Source organism: Pristiophorus japonicus, chromosome 22 (genome assembly GCF_044704955.1).
Source record: "Pristiophorus japonicus isolate sPriJap1 chromosome 22, sPriJap1.hap1, whole genome shotgun sequence".
NCBI lineage: Eukaryota > Metazoa > Chordata > Chondrichthyes > Pristiophoridae > Pristiophorus > Pristiophorus japonicus.
Window position 1 is genome coordinate 36107903 of NC_091998.1, and position 25749 is coordinate 36133651.

At 57.6% G+C, this 25749-nt stretch overlaps 1 protein-coding gene across 7 annotated transcripts in view; it reads left to right on the forward strand.

Moving 5' to 3' along the window:
- The window catches only part of LOC139234953 (protein FAM149B1-like), a 143727-nt gene that overhangs the window by 38034 nt on the left and 79944 nt on the right, over positions 1 to 25749 (forward strand). For all 7 annotated transcript variants that reach the window (XR_011588370.1, XR_011588371.1, XM_070865932.1 and 4 more), the window contains exon 7: positions 23227 to 23417. Coding sequence is in view for 5 of the 7 variants with exons in the window: in XM_070865932.1 (XP_070722033.1) it covers positions 23227 to 23417 (191 nt within the window). In the remaining 2 variants the exon portion in view is untranslated. The remainder of the gene's footprint in view (positions 1 to 23226; positions 23418 to 25749) is intronic.

A 25749-nucleotide genomic window follows, 5' to 3' on the forward strand; every position in this document is an offset into this window, starting at 1 on the left:
GGGAGAAGAGAGAGAGAGATGGGGGGGGGGAAGAGAGAGAGAGACTGGGGTGGGGGGGGGAGAGAGACTGGGGTGGGGCGGAGAGAGACTGGTGTGGGGGGGGGGGAAGAGAGACTGGGGTGGGGGGGGAGAGAGAGACTGGGGTGGGGGGGGAGAGAGAGACTGGGGTGGAGGGGGAGGTGGGGGGAGAGAAACTGGGGAGGGAGGGAGGTGGGGGGAGAGAGACTGGGGAGGGAGGGAGGTGGGGGGAGAGAGACTGGGGAGGGAGGGAGGTGGGGGAGAGAGACGAGGGAGGGAGGGAGGTGGGGGGAGAGAGACGAGGGAGGGAGGGAGGTGGGGGGAGAGAGACTGGGGAGGGAGGGAGGGAGGGAGGTGGGGGAGAGAGACTGGGGAGGGAGGGAGGGAGGGAGGTGGGGGGAGAGAGACTGGGGAGGGGTGGGGGGAGAGAGACTGGGGAGGGAGGGAGGGAGGGAGGTGGGGGGAGAGAGACTGGGGAGGGAGGGAGGGAGGTGGGGGGAGAGAGACTGGGGAGGGAGGTGGGGGGAGAGAGACTGGGGAGGGAGGGAGGTGGGGGGAGAGAGACTGGGGAGGGAGGGAGGGAGGTGGGGGGAGAGAGACTGGGGAGGGAGGGAGGGAGGTGGGGGGAGAAAGACTGGGGAGGGAGGGAGGGAGGTGGGGGGAGAGAGACTGGGGAGGGAGGGAGGGAGGTGGGGGGAGAGAGACTGGGGAGGGAGGGAGGGAGGTGGGGGGAGAGAGACTGGGGAGGGAGGGAGGGAGGTGGGGGGAGAGAGACTGGGGAGGGAGGGAGGGAGGTGGGGGAGAGAGACTGGGGAGGGAGGGAGGGAGGTGGGGGAGAGAGACTGGGGAGGGAGGGAGGGAGGTGGGGGGAGAGAGACTGGGGAGGGAGGGAGGGAGGTGGGGGGAGAGAGACTGGGGAGGGAGGGAGGGAGGTGGGGGGAGAGAGACTGGGGAGGGAGGGAGGGAGGTGGGGGGAGAGAGACTGGGGAGGGAGGGAGGGAGGTGGGGGGAGAGAGACTGGGGAGGGAGGGAGGGAGGTGGGGGGAGAGAGACTGGGGAGGGAGGGAGGGAGGTGGGGGGAGAGAGACTGGGGAGGGAGGGAGGGAGGTGGGGGGAGAGAGACTGGGGAGGGGAGGGAGGTGGGGGAGAGAGACTGGGGAGGGAGGGAGGGAGGTGGGGGGAGAGAGACTGGGGAGGGAGGGAGGGAGGTGGGGGGAGAGAGACTGGGGAGGGAGGGAGGTGGGGGGAGAGAGACTGGGGAGGGAGGGAGGGAGGTGGGGTGGGAGAGACTGGGGAGGGAGGGAGGGAGGTGGGGGGAGAGAGACTGGGGAGGGAGGGAGGGAGATGGGGGGAGAGAGACTGGGGAGGGAGGGAGGGAGGTGGGGGGAGAGAGACTGGGGAGGGAGGGAGGGAGGTGGGGGGAGAGAGACTGGGGAGGGAGGGAGGGAGGTGGGGGGAGAGAGACTGGGGAGGTGGGGGGAGAGAGACTGGGGAGGGAGGGAGGGAGGTGGGGGGAGAGAGACTGGGGGGGGAGAGAGACTGGGGAGGGAGGGAGGGAGGTGGGGGGAGAGAGACTGGGGAGGGAGGGAGGGAGGTGGGGGGAGAGAGACTGGGGAGGGAGGGAGGGAGGTGGGGGGAGAGAGACTGGGGAGGGAGGGAGGGAGGTGGGGGGAGAGAGACTGGGGAGGGAGGTGGGGGGAGAGAGACTGGGGAGGGAGGGAGGGAGGGAGGTGGGGGGAGAGAGACTGGGGAGGGAGGGAGGGAGGTGGGGGGAGAGAGACTGGGGAGGGAGGTGGGGGGAGAGAGACTGGGGAGGGATGGAGGGAGGTGGGGGGAGAGAGACTGGGGAGGGAGGTGGGGGGAGAGAGACTGGGGAGGGAGGTGGGGGGAGAGAGACTGGGGAGGGAGGGAGGGAGGTGGGGGGAGAGAGACTGGGGAGGGAGGGAGGGAGGTGGGGGAGAGAGACTGGGGGGGGAGAGAGACTGGGGAGGGAGGGAGGGAGGTGGGGGGAGAGAGACTGGGGAGGGAGGGAGGGAGGGAGGTGGGGGGAGAGAGACTGGGGAGGGAGGGAGGGAGGTGGGGGGAAAGAGACTGGGGAGGGAGGGAGGGAGGGAGGTGGGGGGAGAGAGACTGGTGAGGGAGGGAGGGAGGTGGGGGGAGAGAGACGAGGGAGGGGTGGGGGGAGAGAGACTGGGGAGGGAGGGAGGGAGGTGGGGGGAGAGAGACTGGGGAGGGAGGGAGGGAGGGAGGTGGGGGGAGAGAGACTGGGGAGGGAGGTGGGGGGAGAGAGACTGGGGAGGGAGGGAGGTGGGGGGAGAGAGACTGGGGAGGGAGGGAGGGAGGTGGGGGGAGAGAGACTGGGGAGGGAGGGAGGGAGGTGGGGGGAGAGAGACTGGGGAGGGAGGGAGGGAGGTGGGGGGAGAGAGACTGGGGAGGGAGGGAGGGAGGTGGGGGGAGAGAGACTGGGGAGGGAGGGAGGGAGGTGGGGGGAGAGAGACTGGGGAGGGAGGGAGGGAGGTGGGGGAGAGAGACTGGGGAGGGAGGGAGGGAGGTGGGGGGAGAGAGACTGGGGAGGGAGGGAGGGAGGTGGGGGGAGAGAGACTGGGGAGGGAGGGAGGGAGGTGGGGGGAGAGAGACTGGGGAGGGAGGGAGGGAGGTGGGGGGAGAGAGACTGGGGAGGGAGGGAGGGAGGTGGGGGGAGAGAGACTGGGGAGGCAGGGAGGGAGGTGGGGGGAGAGAGACTGGGGAGGGAGGGAGGGAGGTGGGGGGAGAGAGACTGGGGAGGGAGGGAGGGAGGTGGGGGGAGAGAGACTGGGGAGGGAGGGAGGTGGGGGGAGAGAGACTGGGGAGGGAGGGAGGGAGGTGGGGGGAGAGAGACTGGGGAGGGAGGGAGGGAGGTGGGGGGAGAGAGACTGGGGAGGGAGGGAGGGAGGTGGGGGGAGAGAGACTGGGGAGGGAGGTGGGGGGAGAGAGACTGGGGAGGGAGGGAGGGAGGTGGGGGGAGAGAGACTGGGGAGGGAGGGAGGGAGGTGGGGGGAGAGAGACTGGGGAGGGAGGGAGGGAGATGGGGGGAGAGAGACTGGGGAGGGAGGGAGGGAGGGAGGTGGGGGGAGAGAGACTGGGGAGGGAGGGAGGGAGGTGGGGGGAGAGAGACTGGGGAGGGAGGGAGGGAGGTGGGGGGAGAGAGACTGGGGAGGTGGGGGGAGAGAGACTGGGGAGGGAGGGAGGGAGGTGGGGGGAGAGAGACTGGGGGGGAGAGAGGCTGGGGAGGGAGGGAGGGAGGTGGGGGGAGAGAGACTGGGGAGGGAGGGAGGGAGGTGGGGGGAGAGAGACTGGGGAGGGAGGGAGGGAGGTGGGGGGAGAGAGACTGGGGAGGGAGGGAGGGAGGTGGGGGGAGAGAGACTGGGGAGGGAGGGAGGGAGGTGGGGGGAGAGAGACTGGGGAGGGAGGGAGGGAGGTGCGGGAGAGAGACTGGGGAGGGAGGGAGGGAGGTGCGGGAGAGAGACTGGGGAGGGAGGGAGGGAGGTGCGGGAGAGAGACTGGGGAGGGAGGGAGGGAGGTGCGGGAGAGAGACTGGGGAGGGAGGGAGGGAGGTGGGGGGAGAGAGACTGGGGAGGGAGGGAGGTGGGGGGAGAGAGACTGGGGAGGGAGGGAGGTGGGGGGAGAGAGACTGGGGAGGGAGGGAGGGAGGTGGGGGGAGAGAGACTGGGGAGGGAGGGAGGGAGGTGGGGGGAGAGAGACGGGGGGAGAGAGACTGGGGAGGGAGGGAGGGAGGGAGGTGGGGGGAGAGAGACTGGGGAGGGAGGGAGGGAGGTGGGGGGAGAGAGACTGGGGAGGGAGGTGGGGGGAGAGAGACTGGGGAGGGATGGAGGGAGGTGGGGGGAGAGAGACTGGGGAGGGAGGTGGGGGGAGAGAGACTGGGGAGGGAGGTGGGGGGAGAGAGACTGGGGAGGGAGGGAGGGAGGTGGGGGGAGAGAGACTGGGGAGGGAGGGAGGGAGGTGGGGGGAGAGAGACTGGGGAGGGAGGGAGGTGGGGGGAGAGAGACTGGGGAGGGAGGGAGGGAGGGAGGTGGGGGGAGAGAGACTGGGGAGGGAGGGAGGGAGGGAGGTGGGGGGAGAGAGACTGGGGAGGGAGGGAGGGAGGTGGGGGGAAAGAGACTGGGGAGGGAGGGAGGGAGGTGGGGGGAGAGAGACTGGTGAGGGAGGGAGGGAGGTGGGGGGAGAGAGACGAGGGAGGGAGGGAGGTGGGGGGAGAGAGACTGGGGAGGGAGGGAGGTGGGGGGAGAGAGACTGGGGAGGGAGGGAGGGAGGTGGGGGGAGAGAGACAGGGAGGGAGGGAGGTGGGGGGAGAGAGACTGGGGAGGGAGGGAGGGGGAGAGAGACTGGGGAGGGAGGGAGGGAGGTGGGGGGAGAGAGACTGGGGAGGGAGGTGGGGGGAGAGAGACTGGGGAGGGAGGTGGGGGGAGAGAGACTGGGGAGGGAGGTGGGGGGAGAGAGACTGGGGAGGGAGGGAGGGAGGTGGGGGGAGAGAGACTGGGGAGGGAGGGAGGTGGGGGGAGAGAGACTGGGGAGGGAGGGAGGGAGGTGGGGGGAGAGAGACTGGGGAGGGAGGGAGGGAGGTGGGGGGGAGAGAGACTGGGGAGGGAGGGAGGGAGGGAGGTGGGGGGAGAGAGACTGGGGAGGGAGGGAGGTGGGGGGAGAGAGACTGGGGAGGGAGGGAGGGAGGTGGGGGGAGAGAGACTGGGGAGGGAGGGAGGGAGGTGGGGGGAGAGAGACTGGGGAGGGAGGGAGGGAGGTGGGGGGAGAGAGACTGGGGAGGGAGGGAGGTGGGGGGAGAGAGACTGGGGAGGGAGGGAGGGAGGTAGGGGAGAGAGACTGGGGAGGGAGGGAGGGAGGTGGGGGGAGAGAGACTGGGGAGGGAGGGAGGGAGGTGGGGGGAGAGAGACTGGGGAGGGAGGGAGGGAGGTGGGGGGAGAGAGACGAGGGAGGGAGGGAGGTGGGGGGAGAGAGACTGGGGAGGGAGGGAGGGAGGTGGGGGGAGAGAGACTGGGGAGGGAGGGAGGGAGGTGGGGGGGAGAGAGACTGGGGAGGGAGGGAGGGAGGTGGGGGGGAGAGAGACTGGGGAGGGAGGGAGGGAGGTGGGGGGGAGAGAGACTGGGGAGGGAGGGAGGGAGGTGGGGGGAGAGAGACTGGGGAGGGAGGGAGGGAGGTGGGGGGAGAGAGACTGGGGAGGGAGGGAGGGAGGTGGGGGGAGAGAGACTGGGGAGGGAGGGAGGGAGGTGGGGGGAGAGAGACTGGGGAGGGAGGGAGGGAGGTGGGGGGAGAGAGACTGGGGAGGGAGGGAGGGAGGTGGGGGGAGAGAGACTGGGGGAGGGAGGTGGGGGGAGAGAGACTGGGGAGGGAGGGAGGGAGGTGGGGGGAGAGAGACTGGGGAGGGAGGGAGGGAGGTGGGGGGAGAGAGACTGGGGAGGGAGGGAGGGAGGTGGGGGGAGAGAGACTGGGGGAGGGAGGGAGGGAGGTGGGGGGAGAGAGACTGGGGAGGGAGGGAGGTGGGGGGAGAGAGACTGGGGAGGGAGGGAGGTGGGGGGAGAGAGACTGGGGAGGGAGGGAGGTGGGGGGAGAGAGACTGGGGAGGGAGGGAGGTGGGGGGAGAGAGACTGGGGAGGGAGGGAGGTGGGGGGAGAGAGACTGGGGAGGGAGGGAGGTGGGGGGAGAGAGACTGGGGAGGGAGGGAGGTGGGGGGAGAGAGACTGGGGAGGGAGGGAGGTGGGGGGAGAGAGACTGGGGAGGGAGGGAGGTGGGGGGAGAGAGACTGGGGAGGGAGGGAGGTGGGGGGAGAGAGACTGGGGAGGGAGGGAGGTGGGGGGAGAGAGACTGGGGAGGGAGGGAGGTGGGGGGAGAGAGACTGGGGAGGGAGGGAGGTGGGGGGAGAGAGACTGGGGAGGGAGGGAGGTGGGGGGAGAGAGACTGGGGAGGGAGGGAGGTGGGGGGAGAGAGACTGGGGAGGGAGGGAGGTGGGGGGAGAGAGACTGGGGAGGGAGGGAGGTGGGGGGAGAGAGACTGGGGAGGGAGGGAGGTGGGGGGAGAGAGACTGGGGAGGGAGGGAGGTGGGGGGGAGAGAGACTGGGGAGGGAGGGAGGTGGGGGGGAGAGAGACTGGGGAGGGAGGGAGGTGGGGGGAGAGAGGGAGGTGGGGGGAGGGAGGTGGGGGGAGAGAGGGAGGTGGGGGGAGAGAGGGAGGTGGGGGGAGGGAGGTGGGGGGAGAGAGACTGGGGAGGGATGTGGGGGGAGAGAGACTGGGGAGGGAGGGATGTGGGGGGAGAGAGACTGGGGAGGGAGGGAGGTGGGTGGAGAGAGACTGGGGAGGGAGGGAGGTGGGGGGAGAGAGACTGGGGAGGGAGGTGGGGGGAGAGAGACTGGGGAGGGAGGGAGGTGGGGGAGAGAGACTGGGGAGGGAGGGAGGTGGGGGAGAGAGACTGGGGAGGGAGGGAGGTGGGGGGAGAGAGACTGGGCAGGGAGGGAGGTGGGGGGAGAGAGACTGGGGAGGGAGGGAGGTGGGGGGAGAGAGACTGGGGAGGGGCGGGGGAAAGGGGGGGTGGAGAGAGACTGGAGGGGCGGAGGGAAAGGGGGGGTGGAGAGAGACTGTGGATGGGCGGGGGGAAAGGGGGGGTGGAGAGGTGGGGAGAGAGGCTGGAGTGAGGGGGGTAGAGAGACTGGGGGTGGGGGTAGAGAGACTGGGGGTGGGGGTCGAGAGACTGGTGTTTGGGGTAGAGAGACTGGGGGTGGGGGGGAAGAGAGACTGGGGGTGGGGGGGAAGAGAGACTGGGGTGTTGGGGTGGGAGAGAGACTGGGGTGTTGGGGGGGAGAGAGAGACTGGGGTGTGGGGGGGAGAGAGACTGGGGTGTGGGGGGGGGAAGAGAGACTGGGGTGTGGGGGGGGGGAGAGAGACTGGGGTGTGGGGGGGGGAGAGAGACTGGGGAGTGGGGGGGGGAGAGAGACTGGGGAGTGGGGGGGGGAGAGAGACTGGGGAGTGGGGGGGGGGAGAGAGACTGGGGAGTGGGGGGGGGAGAGAGACTGGAGAGTGGGGGGGGGAGAGAAACTGGGGAGTGGGGGGGGGGAGAGAGACTGGGGAGTGGGGGGGGAGAGAGACTGGGGGGTGGGGAGAGAGAGACTGGGGATGGTGGGGGGGGAAGAGAGAAACTGGGGAGTTGGGGGGGGGAGAGAGAGACTGGGGTGGGTGGGTGGAGAGAGACTGAGGTGGGTGGGTGGAGAGAGACTGGGGGGGGTGGAGAGACTGGTGTGGGGGTGCGGGGGAGAGAGACTGGGGGGGGAAATGGAATGAGAGAAAGACTGGGGGATAGGTGGAATGAGAGAGAGACACTGGGGGGAGAGTGGGAGAGAGACACTGAGGTGGGGCGTGAGAGAGAGACACTGGAGGGGGGAGTGAGAAAGAGACACTGGTGGGGGGGGTGGCGGAGTGAGAGAGGGAATGGGGGGGAGAAGAGAGGGACTGGCGGGGGGGAAGAGAGAGGGATTGGGGGGGAAGAGAGAGAGTGAGAGACTGGGGGGGGGTGGAGAGAGAGAGAGACTTGGGGGGGTGAAAAGAGAGGGACTGGGGGGGGGTGAGGGAGACTGGGGGGGGAAGAGAGAGACTGGGGGGGAGAGAGAGAGAGAGAGACTGGGGAGGGCGGGGGGAGAGAGACTGTGGAGGGGGGGGGGAGAAAGACTGTGGAGGGGCGGGGGGAAAGGGGGGGGTGGAGAGAGGCTGGGGAGAGGTGGTGAGAGAGGCTGGAGAGAGGGGGGAAGAGAGACTGGGGAGGGGGGGAAGAGAGACTGGGGAGGGGGGGGAAGAGAGACTGGGGAGGGGGGGGAAGAGAGACTGGGGAGGGGGGGGAGAGAGACTGGGGTAGGGGTGGAGAGAGACTGGGGAGGGGCGGGTAGAGAGACTGGGGAGGGGCGAGTAGAGAGACTGGGGAGGGGGGAGGGGGGAGGGGCAGAGAGACTGGGGAGGGGGGTAGAGAGAGACTGTATGGAGGGGGGGGGTAGAGAGGCTGTATGGAGGGGGGGTAGAGAGACTGTGTGGAGGGGGGTAGAGAGAGACTGTGGAGGTGGGGGAGAGAGAGAGAGAGACTGTGGAGGTGGGGGAGAGAGAGAGACTGTGGAGGTGGGGGAGAGAGAGAGACTGGAGGTGGGGGAGAGAGAGAGACTGTGGAGGTGGGGGAGAGAGAGAGACTGGAGGGGGGGGGAGAGAGAGAGTGACTGTGGAGGCGGGGGGGAGAGAGACTTTGGGGGAGGAGGGGGAGAGAGAGACTGTGTGAAGGAGGGGGAGAGAGGCTCGGGAGGAGGGGGAGAGAGGCTCGGGAGGAGGGGGAGAGAGGCTCGTGGGGGTGGGGTGGAAGAGAGGCTCGGGGGTGGAGGGGGAAGAGAGGCTCGGGAGTGGGGGGGAAGAGAGGCTGGGGAGGGAGCGGGGGGGGAGAGAGGCGGGGGGGGCAAGAGAGGCTGGGATGGAGGGGGGGGGGAAGAGAGGCTGGGGAGGGAGGGGGGGAAGAGAGGCTGGGGAGGGAGCAGGGGGGGAGAGAGGCGGGGGGGGGCAAGAGAGGCTGGGATGGAGGGGGGGGGGGAAGAGAGGCTGGGATGGAGGGGGGGGGAAGAGAGGCTGGGGAGGGAGGGTGGGGGAAGAGAGGCTGGGGAGGGAGGGTGGGGGAAGAGAGGCTGGGGAGGGAGGGTGGGGGAAGAGAGGCTGGGGAGGGAGTTGGGGTGAGAGAGGCTGGGGAGGGAGTGGGGGGAGAGAGGCTGGGGAGAGAGGGAGTGGGGGAGGGAGGGGGGGGGAGAGGCTGGGGAGGGGGGGAGGGAGAGGCTGGGGAGGGAGGGGTGGTGAGAGGCTGGGGAGGTGGGGGGGAGAGAGACTGGGGGGGTGGGGGGGGAGAGAGACTGGGGGGGTGGTGGGAGAGACTGGTTGTGGGGGGAGGTGGAGAGAGACTGGGGAGTGGGGGGGAAAGAGAGGCTGGAGAGGGAGGGGGGAAGAGAGGCTGGGAAGGGAGGGGGGAAGAGAGGCTGGGGAGGGAGTGGGGGGGAGAGGCTGGGTTGGCGGGGGTGGGAGAGAGATTGGGGTGGGGGGGTGGAGAGAGAGTGGGGTGGGGTGGGGGGGTGGAGAGAGAGATTGGGGTGGGGGGGTTGTAGAGAGAGACTAGGGAGGGGGGGTGTAGAGAGAGACTGGGGAGGGGGGGTAGAGAGAGACTGGGGAGGGGGGGCGGGGAGAGAGACTGGGGAGGGGGGGAAGAGAGACGGGGGAGAGGGGAGGAGAGAGAGACTGGGGGGAGAGACTGGGGAGGGATGTGGGGGGAGAGACTGGGGAGGGATGTGGGGGGAGAGACTGGGGATTGAGGGGGGGCAAGAGACTGGGGCGGGAGGGGGGGCGAGAGACTGGGGATAGAGGAGGGGGGAGAGACTAGGGAGGGCGAGAGAGAGACTGGGGAGGGAGGGGAGAGAGAGACTGGGTGTGGGGGGGAGAGAGACTGGGGAGTGGGGGGGGGCTAGAGACTGGGGAGTGGGGGGGGGGGAGAGAGAGGCTGGGGAGGGAGGGGGGGAAGAGAGGCTGGGGGAGAGAGGCTGGGGAGGGAGGGGGGACAGAAGCTGGGGGGGGAGAGAGGCTGGGGAGGGAGGGGGGAAGAGAGGCTGGGGAGGGAGGGGGGGAGAGAGACATGGGGAGGGAGGGGGGGGAAGAGACATGGGGAGGGAGGGGGGGGGAACAGAGAGACTGGGGAAGGGGGGAGAGAGAGACGGTGGGGAGGGAGGGGAGGCGAGAGACTGGGGATGGAGGGGGGGGGAGACTGGGGATGGAGGAGGGGGGAGAGACTGGGGGGGGAGGGAGGGGGGAGAGAGACTGGGTGTGTGGGGGGGGGGAAAGAGAGACTGGTGAGTGGGGGGGAGAGAGACTGCGGTGGGGTGGGGGGGGGATTGTGAGAGAGTAGGGGGAGGAGAGTGTGAGTGACTGGGGAGGGGGGGGGGAGGAGAGAATGAGAGTCGGGGGGGGGAAGAATGTGAGAGACTGGGGGGGAGGGGAAAGAGTGTGAGAGACTGGGGGGGGCGGGGAAAGAGTGTGAGAGACTGGGGGGCGGGGGGGAGAGTGTGAGAGACTGCGGGGGTGGGGGGGAAGAGTGTGAGAGACTGGCGGGGGGGAAGTGTGAGAGACTGAGGGGGGGGGGAGACTGAGAGACTGCGGGGGGGGGAGAGTGTGAGAGACTGGGGGAGGGAGAGTGTGAGAGACTGGGGGAGGGAGAGTGTGAGAGACTGCGGGGGGGGAGAGTGTGAGAGACTGGGGGAGGGAGAGTGTGAGAGACTGGGGGAGGGAGAGTGTGAGAGACTGGGGGAGGGAGAGTGTGAGAGACTGGGGGAGGGAGAGTGTGAGAGACTGGGGGAGGGAGAGTGTGAGAGACTGGGGGAGGGAGAGTGTGAGAGACTGGGGGAGGGAGAGTGTGAAAGACTGGGGGGGAGGGAGAGTGTGAAAGACTGGGGGGGGAGGGAGAGTGTGAGAGACTGGGGGGGGAGGGAGAGTGTGAGAGACTGGGGGAGGGAGAGTGTGAGAGACTGGGGGAGGGAGAGTGTGAGAGACTGGGGGGGGGGAAGAGTGTGAGAGACTGGGGGGGGGGAAGAGTGTGAGAGACTGGGGGAGGGAGTGTGTGTGAGACTGGGGGGGTGAGTGTGTGTGAGACTGGGGGGGTGAGAGTGTGAGAGACTGGGCGGGGGTGAGAGTGTGAGAGACTGGGCGGGAGGGAGAGTGTGAGATTGGGGGAGGGAGAGTGTGAGAGACTGGGGGGGGTGGGGAAAGAGTGTGAGAGACTGGGGGGGGGAAGAGTGTGAGAGACTGGGGGGGGAAGAGTGTGACAGAGACTGGGGGGGGAAGGGTGTGAGAGACTAGGGGTGGGGGGAGAGTGTGAGAGACTGGGGGGAGGGGGGGAGAGTGAGAGACTGGAGGGGAGGAGAGAGTGAGGGGGAGGGGGGAGAGAGTGAGGGAGAGAGAGAGACTGGGGGGTGAGAGATATGGGTGGTAGGGGGAAAGAGAGACACGGGTGGGTGGTGGGGGAACGGGGTGTAAAGTCCTTACACAATACCACAAATCCAGACGAGGCACATTCTATGGACAAGGTCACTCCATGACCTGCATCTTTATTCACAGGACCAAGAAGTGATGACCCTGCGTGGGACCTCCCTTTATATACCTGGATGACCAAGTAAGGAGTGTCTCCCACAAGTTCACCCCCTGTGGTCAATGTGTGCATTTCTCAAATATATACAATATTGCAATGTTGTTACATGAAGGTTACATACATGACATCACCTCCTCCCCAACACCTTATTGGGATCACAGGTTAAGTCTTTCGGGTGGTCTGCGCTCCCTCGTGAAGCGCCGCAGTTAGGGCTCTGGCTGTTGAGCCTTGGCCTGCGTGTCTGTCCCCTGTGGTGATTCCGGCCTGTCCGGGCTGACCGCAGGGACTGTGCATGCTGCTGAATGTTCTTGTTGCTCGTTCACTGGCAGTGGTGTGAATACCATCTCATGATCTTCCTCAGGTTCCTCAGAGTCCATGCTGAACCTTTTTTTTACTTGGTCCAGATGCTTGCAGCATATCTGCCCATTGTTAAGTTTAACCACGATGACCCTATTCCCCTCTTTGTCTATTACAGTACCTTCAAGCCATTTGGGCCCCAAAGCATGATTGAGAACAAATACGGGGTCACCAATTTCTGTACATCTCCCCCTTGAATTACGGTCATGGTACTCATTTTGGGACTGGCGCTTGCCTTCAACAATGTCGGACAAGACAGGATGAATGAGGGACAGCCGAGTTTTGAGTGTACGTTTTATAAGGAGCTCTGCGGGCGGGACCCCCGTGAGCGAGTGCGGTCGGGACCTATAGGCCAGCAGGAGGCGCGATAGGCAGCATTGAAGAGAGGGACCTTGAATCCTGAGCATGCCTTTTTTTATGATTTGGACCGCACGTTCCGCCTGGCCATTGGACCGCATGTAGACTCTCTTCAGTGATGGATGCCGTGCACGAATTAAAAATGATGCACTCGATCCATTTCGAGTACACATCAGACATGATGAGAAACATTTTCCCCATGAACGGGCCCACGTAGTCTACGTGAATGTGTGGCCATGGCCTGGTGGGCCAGAGCCACGGGCTGAGTGGGACCTCCCTGGGGGCATTTCCCAGCTGAGCACACGTTGTGCACCTGTAAACAGTGTTCCAGGTCTGAATCAATTCCCGGCCACCAAACGTGTGACTGGGCAATGGCCTTCATCAGCACGATGCCTGGGTGCTCGCTGTGGAGTTCCCTGATGAAAGCTTCCCTGCCCCTCTGGGGCATGACGACCCAGCTGCCCCATAGTATGCAGTCGGCTTGAATGGAGAGCTCATCCATCCGCCTATGAAACAGTCTGACCTCCTTAGGGCATGCTCAATCCCCAGTCAGGACACATTTCTTAATCAAAGATAGGAGGGGATCTCTGTTGGTCCAGATTTTAATCTGGTGGGCTGTGATGGGGGAGCCTGCGCTGTCAAAGGCATCAACGGCCATGACCATCTCAGCACTTTGCTCCGCTGCCCCCTCAGTGGTGGCCAGTGGAAGCCTGCTGAGCACGTCAGCGCAATTTTCAGTGCCTGGCTGGTGCCGGATGGTGTAGTCATACGCAGCCAGCGTGAGAGCCCATCGCTGTATGCGAGCTGACTCATTGGCATTGACAGCCTTGCTGTCTGACAACAAGGATGTTAACGGCTTGTGGTCCGTTTCGAATTCGAACCTCCTGCCAAAAAGGTACTGGTACATCTTTTTCACCCCATAGACACATGCGAGTGCTTCCTTCTCAACCATCCCATATCCACGTTCTGCTTGAGAGCGCGACCTGGAGGCATAAGCCACAGGTTGGAGTTGCCCCTCAGCATTGCACTGCTGCAACACGCACCCAACCCCATAGGACGATGCAATTTCTTACAGGGGTTGTACAGGGTCAACAACCTATTTGAACAGAGTAAGTTCTGCGCCTGATTGAAAGCCCGTTCTTGACAGTCCCCCCCAAAACCAATCGCAACCCTTACGCAGGAGCACGTGTAGTGGCTCCAACAATGTGCTTAAGTTCGGCAGAAAGTTCCCGAAATAGTTCAAAAGTCCCAGAAATGAACGCATCTCCGATGTGTTGCAGGACCTGGGCGCTCGTTGAATCGCCTCCGAATCCCGTCTGCAGCAACCCTCCTGCCCAGAAACTTGACTTCGGGAGCCAAAAACACACACTTGGGTTTCTTGAGTCGCAGGCCTACCCAGTCCAGTCGGCGGAGCACCTCTTCCAGGTTGTGGAGGTGTTCCTCGGTGTCCCGACCCGTGATAAAGATATCGTCCTGGAATGCGATCGTTCCAGGAATGGATTTGAGCAGGCTTTCCATGTTTCTTTGAAAGATCGTGGCCGCTGATCGAATGCCAAACGGGCACCTGTTGTAAACAAACAGTCCCTTGTGTGTGGTGATTGTAGTCAGTAGTTGGATTCGTCGGCCAGTTCTTGGGTCATGTAGGCTGAAGTGAGGTCCAACTTGGTGAACAGATTGCCGCCTGCCAGCGTGGCAAAAAGATCCTCCGCTCTCGGAAGCGTGTATTGGTCTTGTAGGGACACCCGGTTGATAGAGGCCTTGTAGTCGCCACAGATCCTGACCGAGCCATCCGCTTTTAGGAAGGGAACAATGGGGCTCGCCCAGTCGCTGAATTCAACGGGCGAGATAATGCCCTCTCTCAGCAAACGGTCCAATTCGCTTTCAATTTTCTCCTGCATCACATACAGCACAGCTCTGGCTTTGTGGTACACTGGTCTGGCGTCCGGGGTGATGCGTATCATTACTTTGGTACCTTTGAACGTCCCGACGCCAGGTTGGAATAGCGACTCAAATTGCTGTAGGACCTGTGAGCATGAACTTCGCTCCACAGATGACACTGTGTGCGCATCCCCCCATTTCCAGTTCATCTCCGCTAGCCAGCTCCTCCCCAATAGTGCGGGACCATTGCCCGGGACAATCCAGAGTGGCAGCTGGTTCACTGATCCATTGTGTGTGACAGCCAACATTGCACTGCCTAGCACTGGAATGATTTCTTTGGTGTACATCCATAGTTGAGTCTCAATGCGTTCTAGTTTGGGTCTGCTGGCTTTGAGTGGCCATAGCTTTTCGAACTGTTGAATGCTCATGAGTGACTGGCTGGCCCCCGTGTCCAGCTCCATGCGTATCGGGATGCCGTTTAATAGGACCTTCATCATCATAGGTGGCGTTTTGGTACATGAGCTGTGAATGTTTGCTACGTGAACCCGCTGAACTTCAGCGTCCATTAATTTGCCCCATGCGTCATCCTGCCTCGCAGACCCCTCTTCCGGTCCATCCGCCTCGTAAATTAGCCTGGTCACAGGCTTCCTGCACATTCTGGCTAAATGGCCACTGAGGTTACAATTTCTGCAGGCGAACTGTTGAAACCTGCACGTCCTGGCAGTATGTCTGCCCCCTCACCTCCAGCATGAACTGAGATTCCCATTGTTGTGAACAAAAGAGCTGTTACCAGGCATTCCTCACTGATTGTCCCTTTGACTGCTCTTGAGCACCCTGTTAGTGGGTGTCAATGGCCCCATCCCAGAATGCATTGTCCACTGGGATGGTGTAAATGTCCGTTCAGCCTGCCATTGTCTGTGTTGAAAACCTGTTCTGGGGTCTGTTGCTGCCTGGGGTGAGTCGAACTGCCATTGCCTGCCTGCTGGGCTCTGAGTCGCGTTTATGATATTGACCCCTGATCCATCGCCACGTTGGAGTCAGAGTTGCGCACATATATTATCTTGGTTTCCTCCTCCCCCGCCATAAAAGTCTGAGCCAGCAACGCCGGCGCTTCCAAGGTCAAGTCCTTGGTCTCAATTAGCTTTCTGAAAATCCCAGCATGACCGATGCCCTCAATAAAGAAATCCCTTAGCATCTCCCCCCTGCAGGCTTCTGTGAACTTAGAGGCTGGCCAAGCGCCGGAGGTCTGCAACGAAGTCCGGTATGCTCTATCCTTCCCGACGTTGCTGGGTATAAAATCTGTGTCGGGCCATGTGTATGCTGCTCGCCGGTTTGAGGTGCTCACTGATTAGCTTGCTGAGCTCTTCAAAGGTTTTGTCCGCCGGCTTCTCGGGTGCTAGCAGGTCTTTCATGAGCGCGTAAGTCTTAGATCCATAGCTGGTCAGTAGATGAGTCCTTCGCTTGTCGGCCGCTGCGTCTCCCAGCCAGTCCTTCGTGACAAAGCTCTGCTGAAGCCTCTCAATGAAATCGTCCCAGTCCTCACCAACACAGTACCGTTCCTCTGTGCTACCGGTGACCATTCTCGTGGGTCGTTGATTCCCGTTTCTCGTCGCCAATGTAAAGTCCTTACACAATACCACAAATCCAGACGAGGCACATTCTATGGACAGGGTCACTCCATGACCTGCACCTTTATTCACAGGACCAAGAAGTGATGACCCTGTGTGGGACCTCCCTTTATATACCTGGATGACCAGGTGAGGAGTGTCTCCCACAAGTTCACCCCCTGTGGTCAATGTGTGCATTTCTCAAGTATATACAATACTGCAATGTTGTTACATTAAGGTTACATACATGACAGAGGGGATCGGAGGGGAGAGAGGGAACTCAGGGAAGACGGATCACATTCTTCCAACCCCCTATAAGGGACATCGTTGGAGTGGATGATATCCAGAAGTCACGACGCTGTCACTATTCACTTCATACCCAATAAACCTGTCAATAGTCCATACACGATGCCTGCCCCATCTATGATTGCCGGTGGGGGGTGCGGAGAATACTTTTGAGCTGGGGTACGGTGCTTTGGCTGGTGGAGGGATGCACTTGGACTGGGGTATGGGACTTTGGCTGGCCCTGGCTGTCTTCTGGGGAGCTCTGTCCTCTGTCGCTTCAGGAAGTCAAAGCGGCTCGAATTACAATTTGCAGTCAGTGAAACCTTGGGATGGGCGGTGACAGTTACACATTCCTGTGACACTTCACGGTGTGACTTATCCTCCAAGAGGACCAATCGTAGACAGCGCATCCATTTAATAACCAATTTATTGAATTAGCACTAACAGAACTAAAGAGTGTGTGTGTACACGCATCTTGTCATTCTCTGTTCAACCATTTGGCAACCAGTAACTAGTGGGGTGCCGCAGGGATCAGTGCTGGGACCCCAACTATTTGCAATCTATATTAACGACTTGGAAGAAGGGACTGAGTGTAACGTAGCCAAGTTTGCTGGGAGGAAAAGCAATGTGTGAGGAGGACACACCACATCTGCAAAAGGACAGGCTAAGTGAGTGGGCAAAAATTTGGCAGATGGAGTATAATGTTGGAAAGTGCGAGGTCATGAACTTAGGCAGAAAAATCGAAGAGCAAGTTATTATTTAAATGGAGAAAGATTGAAAAGTGCCGCAGTACAGCGGGACCTGGGGGTACTTGTGCATGAAACACAAAAGGATAGTATGTAGGCACAACAAGTGATCAGGAAGGCCAATGGTATCTTGGCCTTTATTGCAAAGGGGATGGAGTATAAAAGTAGGGAAGTCTTGCTACAGCTATATAAGGTATTGGTGAGGCCACACCTGGAATACTGCATGCAGTTTTGGATTCCATATTTACGAAAGGATATACTTGCTGTGGAGGCAGTTCAGAGAAGGTTCACTAGGTTGATTCCAGAGATGAGGGAGTTGACTTATTAGGAAAGGTTGAGTAGGTTGGGCCTCTACTCATTGGAATTCAGAAGAATGAGAGGTAATCTTATTGAAACGCATAAGATTATGAGGGGCCTTGACAAGGTGAATGCAGAGAGGATGTTTCCAATGATGGAGGAGACTAGAACTAGACAGCATGATCTTAAAATAAGGGGCCGCCCATTTAAAACAGAGATGAGAAATTTCTTCTCTGAGGGTTGTAAATCTGTGGAATTCGCTGCCTCAGAGAGCTGTGGAAGCTGGGACATTGAATAAATATAAGACAGAAATAGACAGTTTCTTAAACGATAAGGGGTTATGGGGAGCGGGCAGGGAGGTGGACCTGAGTCCATGATCGGATCAGCTGAGATTATATTGAGTGGCGGAGCAGGCTCAAGGGGACGTATGGCCTACTCCTGTTCCTATTTCCTAGGTTCCTAAAGCCATCCAGTAAAGCTTAGTCCCTACCCACAGCGCTGGAAGGGCATCGGTCCACAACAACACTTTGTGATGACATTGGCGCTCACTCTCCCATCTCATCATCAACAACAACACCACCAACACCAACTTGCATTTATATAGCGCATTCGACGTAGTAAAACGTCTCAAGGAGCATAATCAGACCAAAAAAACTGGACACCAAGGCAAAGAAGGAGATATTAGGACGGATGACCAAATACTTGGTCAAAGAGGTAGATTTTAAGCAGCATCTTAACGGAGGAGAAAGGGGTTTAGGGAGGGAATTCTTCAAGTTGAGGGCCGAGGTGGCTGAAGGGACAGCTGACAAATGGTCGGGTGAACGAAGTGGGAGATGCACAAAAGGCCAGAGTTGGAGGAACACAAAGTTCTCGGAAGGCTGTAGTGCTGGAGGAGGTTACAGAGATGGGGAGAGTTGAGACCAGTTGAACACGATGGTGAGAATTTTCAAAGAGAGGCGTTGTCGGGCTGGGAGCCAGTGTAGGTTGGCGAGCACCAGGGGTGATGGGTGAACAAGACTTGGTGCGGGTTGGCATACGGGCAGCAGATTTGGATGAGCTCAGGTTTATAGAGGATGATCGATAATTGCAGGAGAGCATTGGAATAGTCGAGTCTACCATGTCAGTCGTGGTCAAGTGGGCAACACTCACAGGATTTTTTTTCTCTGACCCCCAAACTAAATCGGGGAGCCACTGTGGCCCCGAGTAACGTTTACCCATTTGTACGCAGTGATCTCTGCCTCAGCCAGAAAGGGGTGGAGCTCTCGCTTGGAGGAATTTAGCAAATCCACGTCCACAGCACGAAACAGCAGCCTGTGCTATATGTCCTCTAGTTCTCCCGGCCTCTAACCACCTTCTGGTCTTATCTAACACCTGGTCCTCTGAAACAACCTGTCGACACAAACACCATCCTACAAACCTCGATCAAATCACCCCCAAGTTCACGTATCTGTAAAGTGTAAAGACTCAATTCTGTCGGCCTAGTTTGGTAACTAAAATGAGTGCGGTAGCACAGTGGTTATGTTATTGGACCAGTAATCCAGATGCCTGGACAAATAGTACTGAGCCATGCGTTCAGATCCTACCACTGCTATTTGTGAATTTGAATTCAGTTACTTGGGAATAAAAAGCTAGTACAGGTACAACCTCCGAAATCCGGAACGTTCGGGACCGAGGCCATTCCGGTTTTGGAAGGCACTGCCTGATAGGGCGGTGGATACAGATTCAATCGTAGCCTTCAAAAGGGAACTGGATAAATATTTGAAGGAGAAAAAATTGCCGGGTTATGGGGAAGGAGCAGGGGAGTGGGACTGACTAGGGTTGCTCTTCGAAAGAGCCGGCGCAGACCCGATGGGCCGAATGGTTCCTTCTGTGCTATACTATTCTATGATTCTATGGTCTCAGCCTCTGGATCATTAGTTCAGGCCTCTGGACTTCTAGTCCAGTAACATAACCACTAGGCTATCGTTCACAGAAGCCAGTCTTCAGCCAATTCGATTTACTCCATGTGATGCCAAGAAGCGGCTGAGCGCACTGGATAGAGCAAAGGCTATGGGACCCGACAACATCCCAGCTGTCGTGTTGAAGACTTGTGCGTGCCTCTAGCCAAGCTATTCCAGTACAGCTAAAACACAGGCAGCTTCCCGACAATGTGGAAAATTGCCCAGGTATGTCTTGTCCACAAAAGGCAGGACAAATCCAATCTGGCCAATTACCGCCCCATCAGTTTACTCTCAATCATCTGCAGAATGATGGAAAGTGTCATTGACCATGCTATCAAGTAACATATATTCACCAATAGCCTGCTCACCTATGCTGTTTGTGTTCTGCCAAGACCACTCGACTCCAGACCTCACTATAGCCGTGTTCCAAACATGGACACACTGCTGAATTCCAGAGGTGAGGTGAGAGTGATTGCTCTTGACATCAATGCAACATTTGACCGAATGTGGCATCAAGGAGCCCGAGTAAAATTGAAGTCAATGGGGATCAGGCCCCAAACTCTTCTGTGGCTGGAGTCAAACCTAGCACAAAGGAAAATGGGTGAGATGGTTGGAATACAATCATCTCAGCCCCAGGTCACCATAGGGCAGTGTCCTCGGCCAAATCATCTTCAGCGGCTTCATCAGTGACCTTCTGTCCATCAGAAGTGAGGATGTTTGCTGATGTTCAGTTCTGTTCGCAATTCTTCAGATATTGAAGCAGACCTGTACAATATCCAGGTTTTGGCTGATAAGTGGCAAGTAACATTTGCACCAAACAAGTGCCAGGCAATGACCATCTCCACAAGAAGACTCTACCTACTGCCCCTTGACATTCAACGGCATTTAGCATTTAGCATTGTCTCATCCCCCACCATCAACAATCTCGGTCATCATTGACCAAAAATTTAACTGGACCAGCCACGCACATACTGTGGCTACAAGAGCAGGTCAGAGGCTGGGTATTCTGCGGCGAGTGTCTCACCTCCTGACTCCCCAAAGCCTTTCCACCACAAGGCACAAGTCAGGAGTTTGATGGAATACTCTCCACTTGCCTGGATGATTGCAGCTCCAACAACACTCAAGAAGCTCGACACCATCCAGGACAAAGCAGCCTGCTTGAGTGGCCCCCCATCCACCACCTGAAACATTCACTCCCTCCACCACCGGCGCACTGTGGCTGCAGTTGTACCATCTACAAGATGCACTGCAGCAACTCGCCAAGGCTTCTTCGGCAGCACCTCCCACCAAGAAGGACAAGGGCAGCAGGCGCATGGGAACACCACCACCTCCACGTTCCCCTCCAAGTCACACACCATCCCGACTTGGATATATATCGCCGTTCCTTCATCGTCGCTGGGTCAGAATCCTGGAACTCCCTCCCTAACAGCTCTGTGGGAGCGCCTTCACCACACGGACTGCAGCGGTTCAAGAAGGCGGCTCACCACCACCTTCTCGAGGGCAATTATGGATGGGCAATAAATGCCGGCCTTGCCAGCGACTCCCACATCCCATGAATGAATAAATACAAAAAAGGTACTTTATACTAGGAATTAATTTTGTAGCCTCCTGAACCTTTTCCAACACCTCACTATCGTCCACCATGTGAGGAGAACAACATTGGAATGAGTATTCTAACAAAGGTCTTGTACAAGGACAAAATAGTATGCTTTGTTTTGTAGGTAATTATCTTGTAAATACATCCAACACCCTATTCACTCTAGCTATTGCTTCAAGACATTGGTCATGAACCATTTCAGATGCATGCCCTAGATTATCCAGACCTCTCGTGTTCAACTGGCTTTAGAACCTTTCCATGAAGTGTGTATGTATGTTCAGCATTTACCCTGCCCACATACATAACACTGTAATTTTCTAAGTTAAACATCGTTTGCTAGTCACGAGCCTAATGTCAGCACATCTAAATCTGCTTGTAGTAATCAAGCGTCATCTACTGTCCTTAATGTGTCCTGGCCAATATTTATCTCTCAATCATCATAACAGAAACAGATGATCTGGTCATTATCATATTGCTGTTTGTGGGAGCTTGCTGTGCTCAAATTGGCTGCCGCGTTTCCCACATTACAGCAGTGACTACACTCAAAGTCCTTCATTGGCTGTAAAGCGCTTCCGGTGGTCATGAAAGACACTATATAAATGCATGTCTTTTTTTTTCTTGCTCTCGTATATATCTCAGTATTATCTTCAAACTTGCAACTCATTTCCCCCAACACCGACATCTAGATCATTAGTAAAAATTGTAAACTTTCACAATGTTGCCCCTCATTTTGGGGTTTGTGGTCCTTTTAACGGGCTACACGGCCCATTCATAATTTTGCGCATGCACAAAATCTTGCATTGAAAAGCCAGTGACCGGCCTGCATGGGACCTCCAGACAGCCATGCAGCTTAGCGGGAACTTTGAACAGCACCAGTCCCAACACCGATCCCTGCATGATACCTCTGGTGACTGGTCTCCAAGCGGATCCAAATCCAATATGCAATTAGTGACTTTTACTTTGGATTCCCTTGGTTTGGCTATTTATTTTCGTACATTTTTAATTCTTCCTATCTTTTGGTCATTCTACCTCCTTACTATCTGTATACCTAAAGCTTACTAGCCGTTCCAACCTGTTTGTACTATTCTCTGCTTTTCCCATCCTCCCGCTAGATTTGTTCCATTTATTCTCCCTGCAATGATGGTGGTCCCAGCTCTGTCCCATTGTATAGCTCATTCCTGCCACAAACCTGGTTTCAGTGCTCCCAAAAATCTGAATTCTTCCCTCCCACATCACAATTACAACCACAAATCTATCTCCCTAATCAGGCTGTTGCTGTACTGGCTAGTTTATAGCATTTGTAATAATCCTGAGGTTATTACCTCAAAGTCCTGCATTGAAACCTATTAGTTACTATGTAGCTTCAGGCCAATTTCGCCCTCTTTGGCCAAGAGTTTCCGCACTCTCTGCTGCCGTCCCAGGCTAGACTCCCTCTTAGATAAGCCGACAACTTCCCTCTGTGTTTCTCTTGGCATTCTCCAAAGGGCACATAGAGGCACTCGTTGCTGCCTCCTTACGAGCAGCAACCCCAACTGTGCCATCCTACTCTCTCACCGACCTTCCAACCAGTCCGCTAGTGACTAATCTTGCTAACCACCTTTCCATCCTGCTCACCCCTCTCAATGCTGACCCTGTGGACTCTGACTTACCCCGGAGAGCTGTGAATGCTCAGTTGTTGAGTATGTTCAAGACAGAAGTCGATAACTTTTTGAGAAGTAAGGGATATGGGGATAATGTGGGAAGGTGGAGTTGAGGTAGACGATCAGCCATGATCTTGTTGAATGGTGGAGCAGGCTCAAAGGGCCAGCTCTTATTATGTTCTTATGGTCAGCTATCACCACCCCTCTCCACATCTCCCTACAGAACATCCGTTCACTTATGAACAAGGCTCTTGCCATCCATGAGCTTTATTGTGGATGATTGCATCGACATTGTGGCCTTGACTGAAACCTGGCTAAGGGGCTATGACACCTTCCCCCTAAATGAAGTCTCCCTGCCTGGCTATATCTTCCCCGCCCAGACTGCCATGGTGGTGGTGTGGCTCTCATCACCAAATCACACCTTGCTCTGTCTCCCTACTCCCACTTTGAGCATCTCACCACCCTCCACTCCCTCGCCTCTTAAAATCCTTGCTTCACTATCACTCCAAATTTCTCATTGAGATAGCTTCACTGCTTTCCTCCTTCAGCCTCTGCACCGAGCGACTTTTCATCAGCGATGATTTCCACCTCCATTTCATAGATGAATCATAGAATGGTTACAGCACAGAAGGAGACCATTTGGCCTGTCGAGCCCATGCCGGCTCTCAGCAAGAGCACTTCAGCTAATCCCATTCCTCCGCCCTTTCCCCGAAGCCCTGCAAAAAAAAATTCTTCAGTTATCCAATTTCCCTATTGGAAGCCACGATCGAATCTGCCTCCACCATCCTTTCAGGCAATGCATTCCAGATCCTAACCGTACGCTGTGTAAAATACTGTCATGTATGTCGACCATGTATACTAACTATATAGTCACTTAAGGTATGCCACCAGAGGGCACTGCGGTGGGAGACCTGAGGGTCACCTGTATAGGTGTGCAGGGCCCAGTATAAAAGGTTGCCCACCATGCTTATACCTCACTCTGGAGTTACAATAAATGGGACTAAGGTCACAACAGCTCAAGTACAATACTAGACCTCGTGGAGTCATGCATAAGAGTATTAAAGACATAACATTAACAAATGCAAGGGACAGACTGCCACAGGTAAGCTGGACGTGACTGCCGTATGGCCAGGAGATATTAATGCCTGACATTGTCAGCAGGTTTATCGTGGAGCCTTGTCTAGCTATTGTTTCCGATTGCTTTCTGGGATGTAAGTGTGGCAATTGGTGCGGGTGAATGTGTTTTGTTTTGCATGTTAATGTGTTATGTTTACGGTTTGTGCTGTGTGTCCACACAGGGAAGATGACCCCTGGGAGAAAAGGTTGGGTCTTGCCTTGCAATATGAGAACAGACTGGGGCTGCCTCCCATCTCTCCAAGTCCCTGCAGGAGGAATACAATCGTGGCCGAGCTCTTTGACGAGGTGTGGTTGGAGGTGTTGGGCTGTATGGAAGAGCTGATCCGTAAACACTGGGAAGGGCATGTTTCAGGTACAAAGGCCACTGAATTCCTCAGATTATGAAAATTGTTCCTGTAATGATGAAAGACATTGTCAGTTTCAGAGCCAATAACTCAGCTGTGAAACGTATGCTGTTATGTGAAGACTTATGATAAATGCTAAATCTAGAGTTTACTGCTGTTTAAATCACTTTATAAAAATTATATACAGCTCTCAATGAACTCATCAATTAAGGTGCTGCCGAGTGATCATGAAGCCTTGTCCATCAGAGGGGCCCAGATTCAGTCTCTGCTGTTTGCTAAGTTTGCTGATCCGGGCTAATGTAGCAGGTGGATTCTAGAGGTCGCTCTGGGCTAGGGAGGGGAATTACTCTCCAAGTGTGCCTGCTTCTGATTGTAATCCAGTGTCTTTGCTGGTCAGTGTTGCTGTGATAGCCTCATGAATAAATAACATGTCAGCACTGCTCAACACATCCCTAATTGCTCCTTGAGAAGATGGTGCTGAGCCTCCGCCTTGAACCTCTGCAGTCCGTATGGTGAAGGTGCTCCCACAGTGGTGTTGGCAGGGGTTCCAGGGATTTTGACCCTGCACTGATGAAGGAACGGCCGATATATTTCCAAGCCAGGATGGTGTGTGACTTGGAGGTGAACATGGAGGTGGTGGTATTCCCATGCGCCTGCTGCCCTTGTCCTTCTAGTTGGTGGAGGTTGCGGGTTTGCGAGGTGCTGTCGAAGAAGCCTTGGCGAGTTGCTGCAGTGCATCTTGTAGATGGTGCACACTGCAGCCACGGTGCGCCGGTGGTGGAGGGAGTGAATGTTTAAGGTGGTGGATGGGATGCTAATCAAGCGGATTAGTTCTGGATGGTGTTGAACTTCTTGGGTGTTGTTGGAGCTGCACTCATCCAGGCAAGTGGAGAGTATTCCATCACACTCCTGACTTGTGCCTTATAGATGGTGGAAAGGCTTTGGGGAGCCAGGAGGTGAGACACTCGCTGCTGAATACCCAGCCTCTGACCTGCTCTTGTTGCCATAGTATTCATGTGGCTGGAAAGATTGTACAAGCTAAAAATAGAAGACTGAAGGGTGACCTGATAGAGGTCTTAAGATTATGAAAGAGTTTGATAGGATAAACGTAGAGAAGATGTTTCCACTTGTGGGAGAGAACAGAACGAGGGGCCATAAATATAACATGGTCACTAATAAATCCAATTGGAAATTCGGGATACACTTCTTTACCCAGAGAATGGTTAGAATATAGAACTCGCTACCACAGGGAGTAGTTGAAGCAACCAGAATAGAAGCATTTAAGGGGAAGCTAGATAAACACATGAGGGAGAAAGGAATAGAGGGATATGCTGATGGGGTGACTGGGAGGCGGCTGGTGTGGAGCATAAACTTTGGCATGGACCTGTTTGGGCGAATAGCCTGTTTATGTGCTGTAAATATTATCATAGAATCATAGAAATTTACAGGACGGGAGGAGGCCATTTCGGCCTATCGTGTCCGCGCACCGACCAAGAGTTATCCAGCCTAATCCCACTTTCCAGCTCTAGGTCTGTAGCCCTGTAGGTTACGGCACTTCAAGAGCACATCTAAGTACTTTTTAAATGTGGTGAAGGTTTCTGTCTCTACCACCCTTCCAGACCCCCACCACCCTCTGGATAAAGACATTTCCCCTCAAATCCCCTCTAAACCTCCTCCCAATTACTTTAAATCTATGCCCCTTGGTTGTTGACCCCTCTACTAAGGGAAACAGGTCTTTCCTATCCACTCTATCCAGGCTCCTCATAATTTTATACATCTCAATAAGGTCTCCCCTCAGCCTCTTCCAGAGAAAACAGACCCAGCATCTCCAATCTTTCCTCATAGCCAAAATTCTCCAGTCCAGGCAACATTCTTGTAAATCTCCTCTGCAACCTTTTCAATGCAATCACATCTTTCCTATAATGTGGTGACCAGAACTGCACACAGTACTCCAGCTGCGGCCTAACCAGTATTTTATACAGGTCAAGCATAACGTCCTTGTTCTTGTATTCCATGCCTCGGCTAATAAAGGCAAGTATTCCGTATACCACCTTAACCACCTTATCTACCTAGCCTGCTACCTTCAGGGATCTGTGGACCTGCACTGCAAAGTCCCTTTGTTCCTCTATACTTTTCAGTGTCGTACTATTTAATGTGTATTCCCTTTGTCATATATGTGAACTTGTATATACTCTACAGCCACCAGAGGGCTCATCCACTGGAGTTCCAAGGGATCCCATAATCCCTTGGGAGCACAGGTATTTAATGAGGCCTCACAGGTTGGAGAGGCAGTATGGAGACCTGCAATAAAAGACGAAGGTCACACTTTACTTTGAGCTC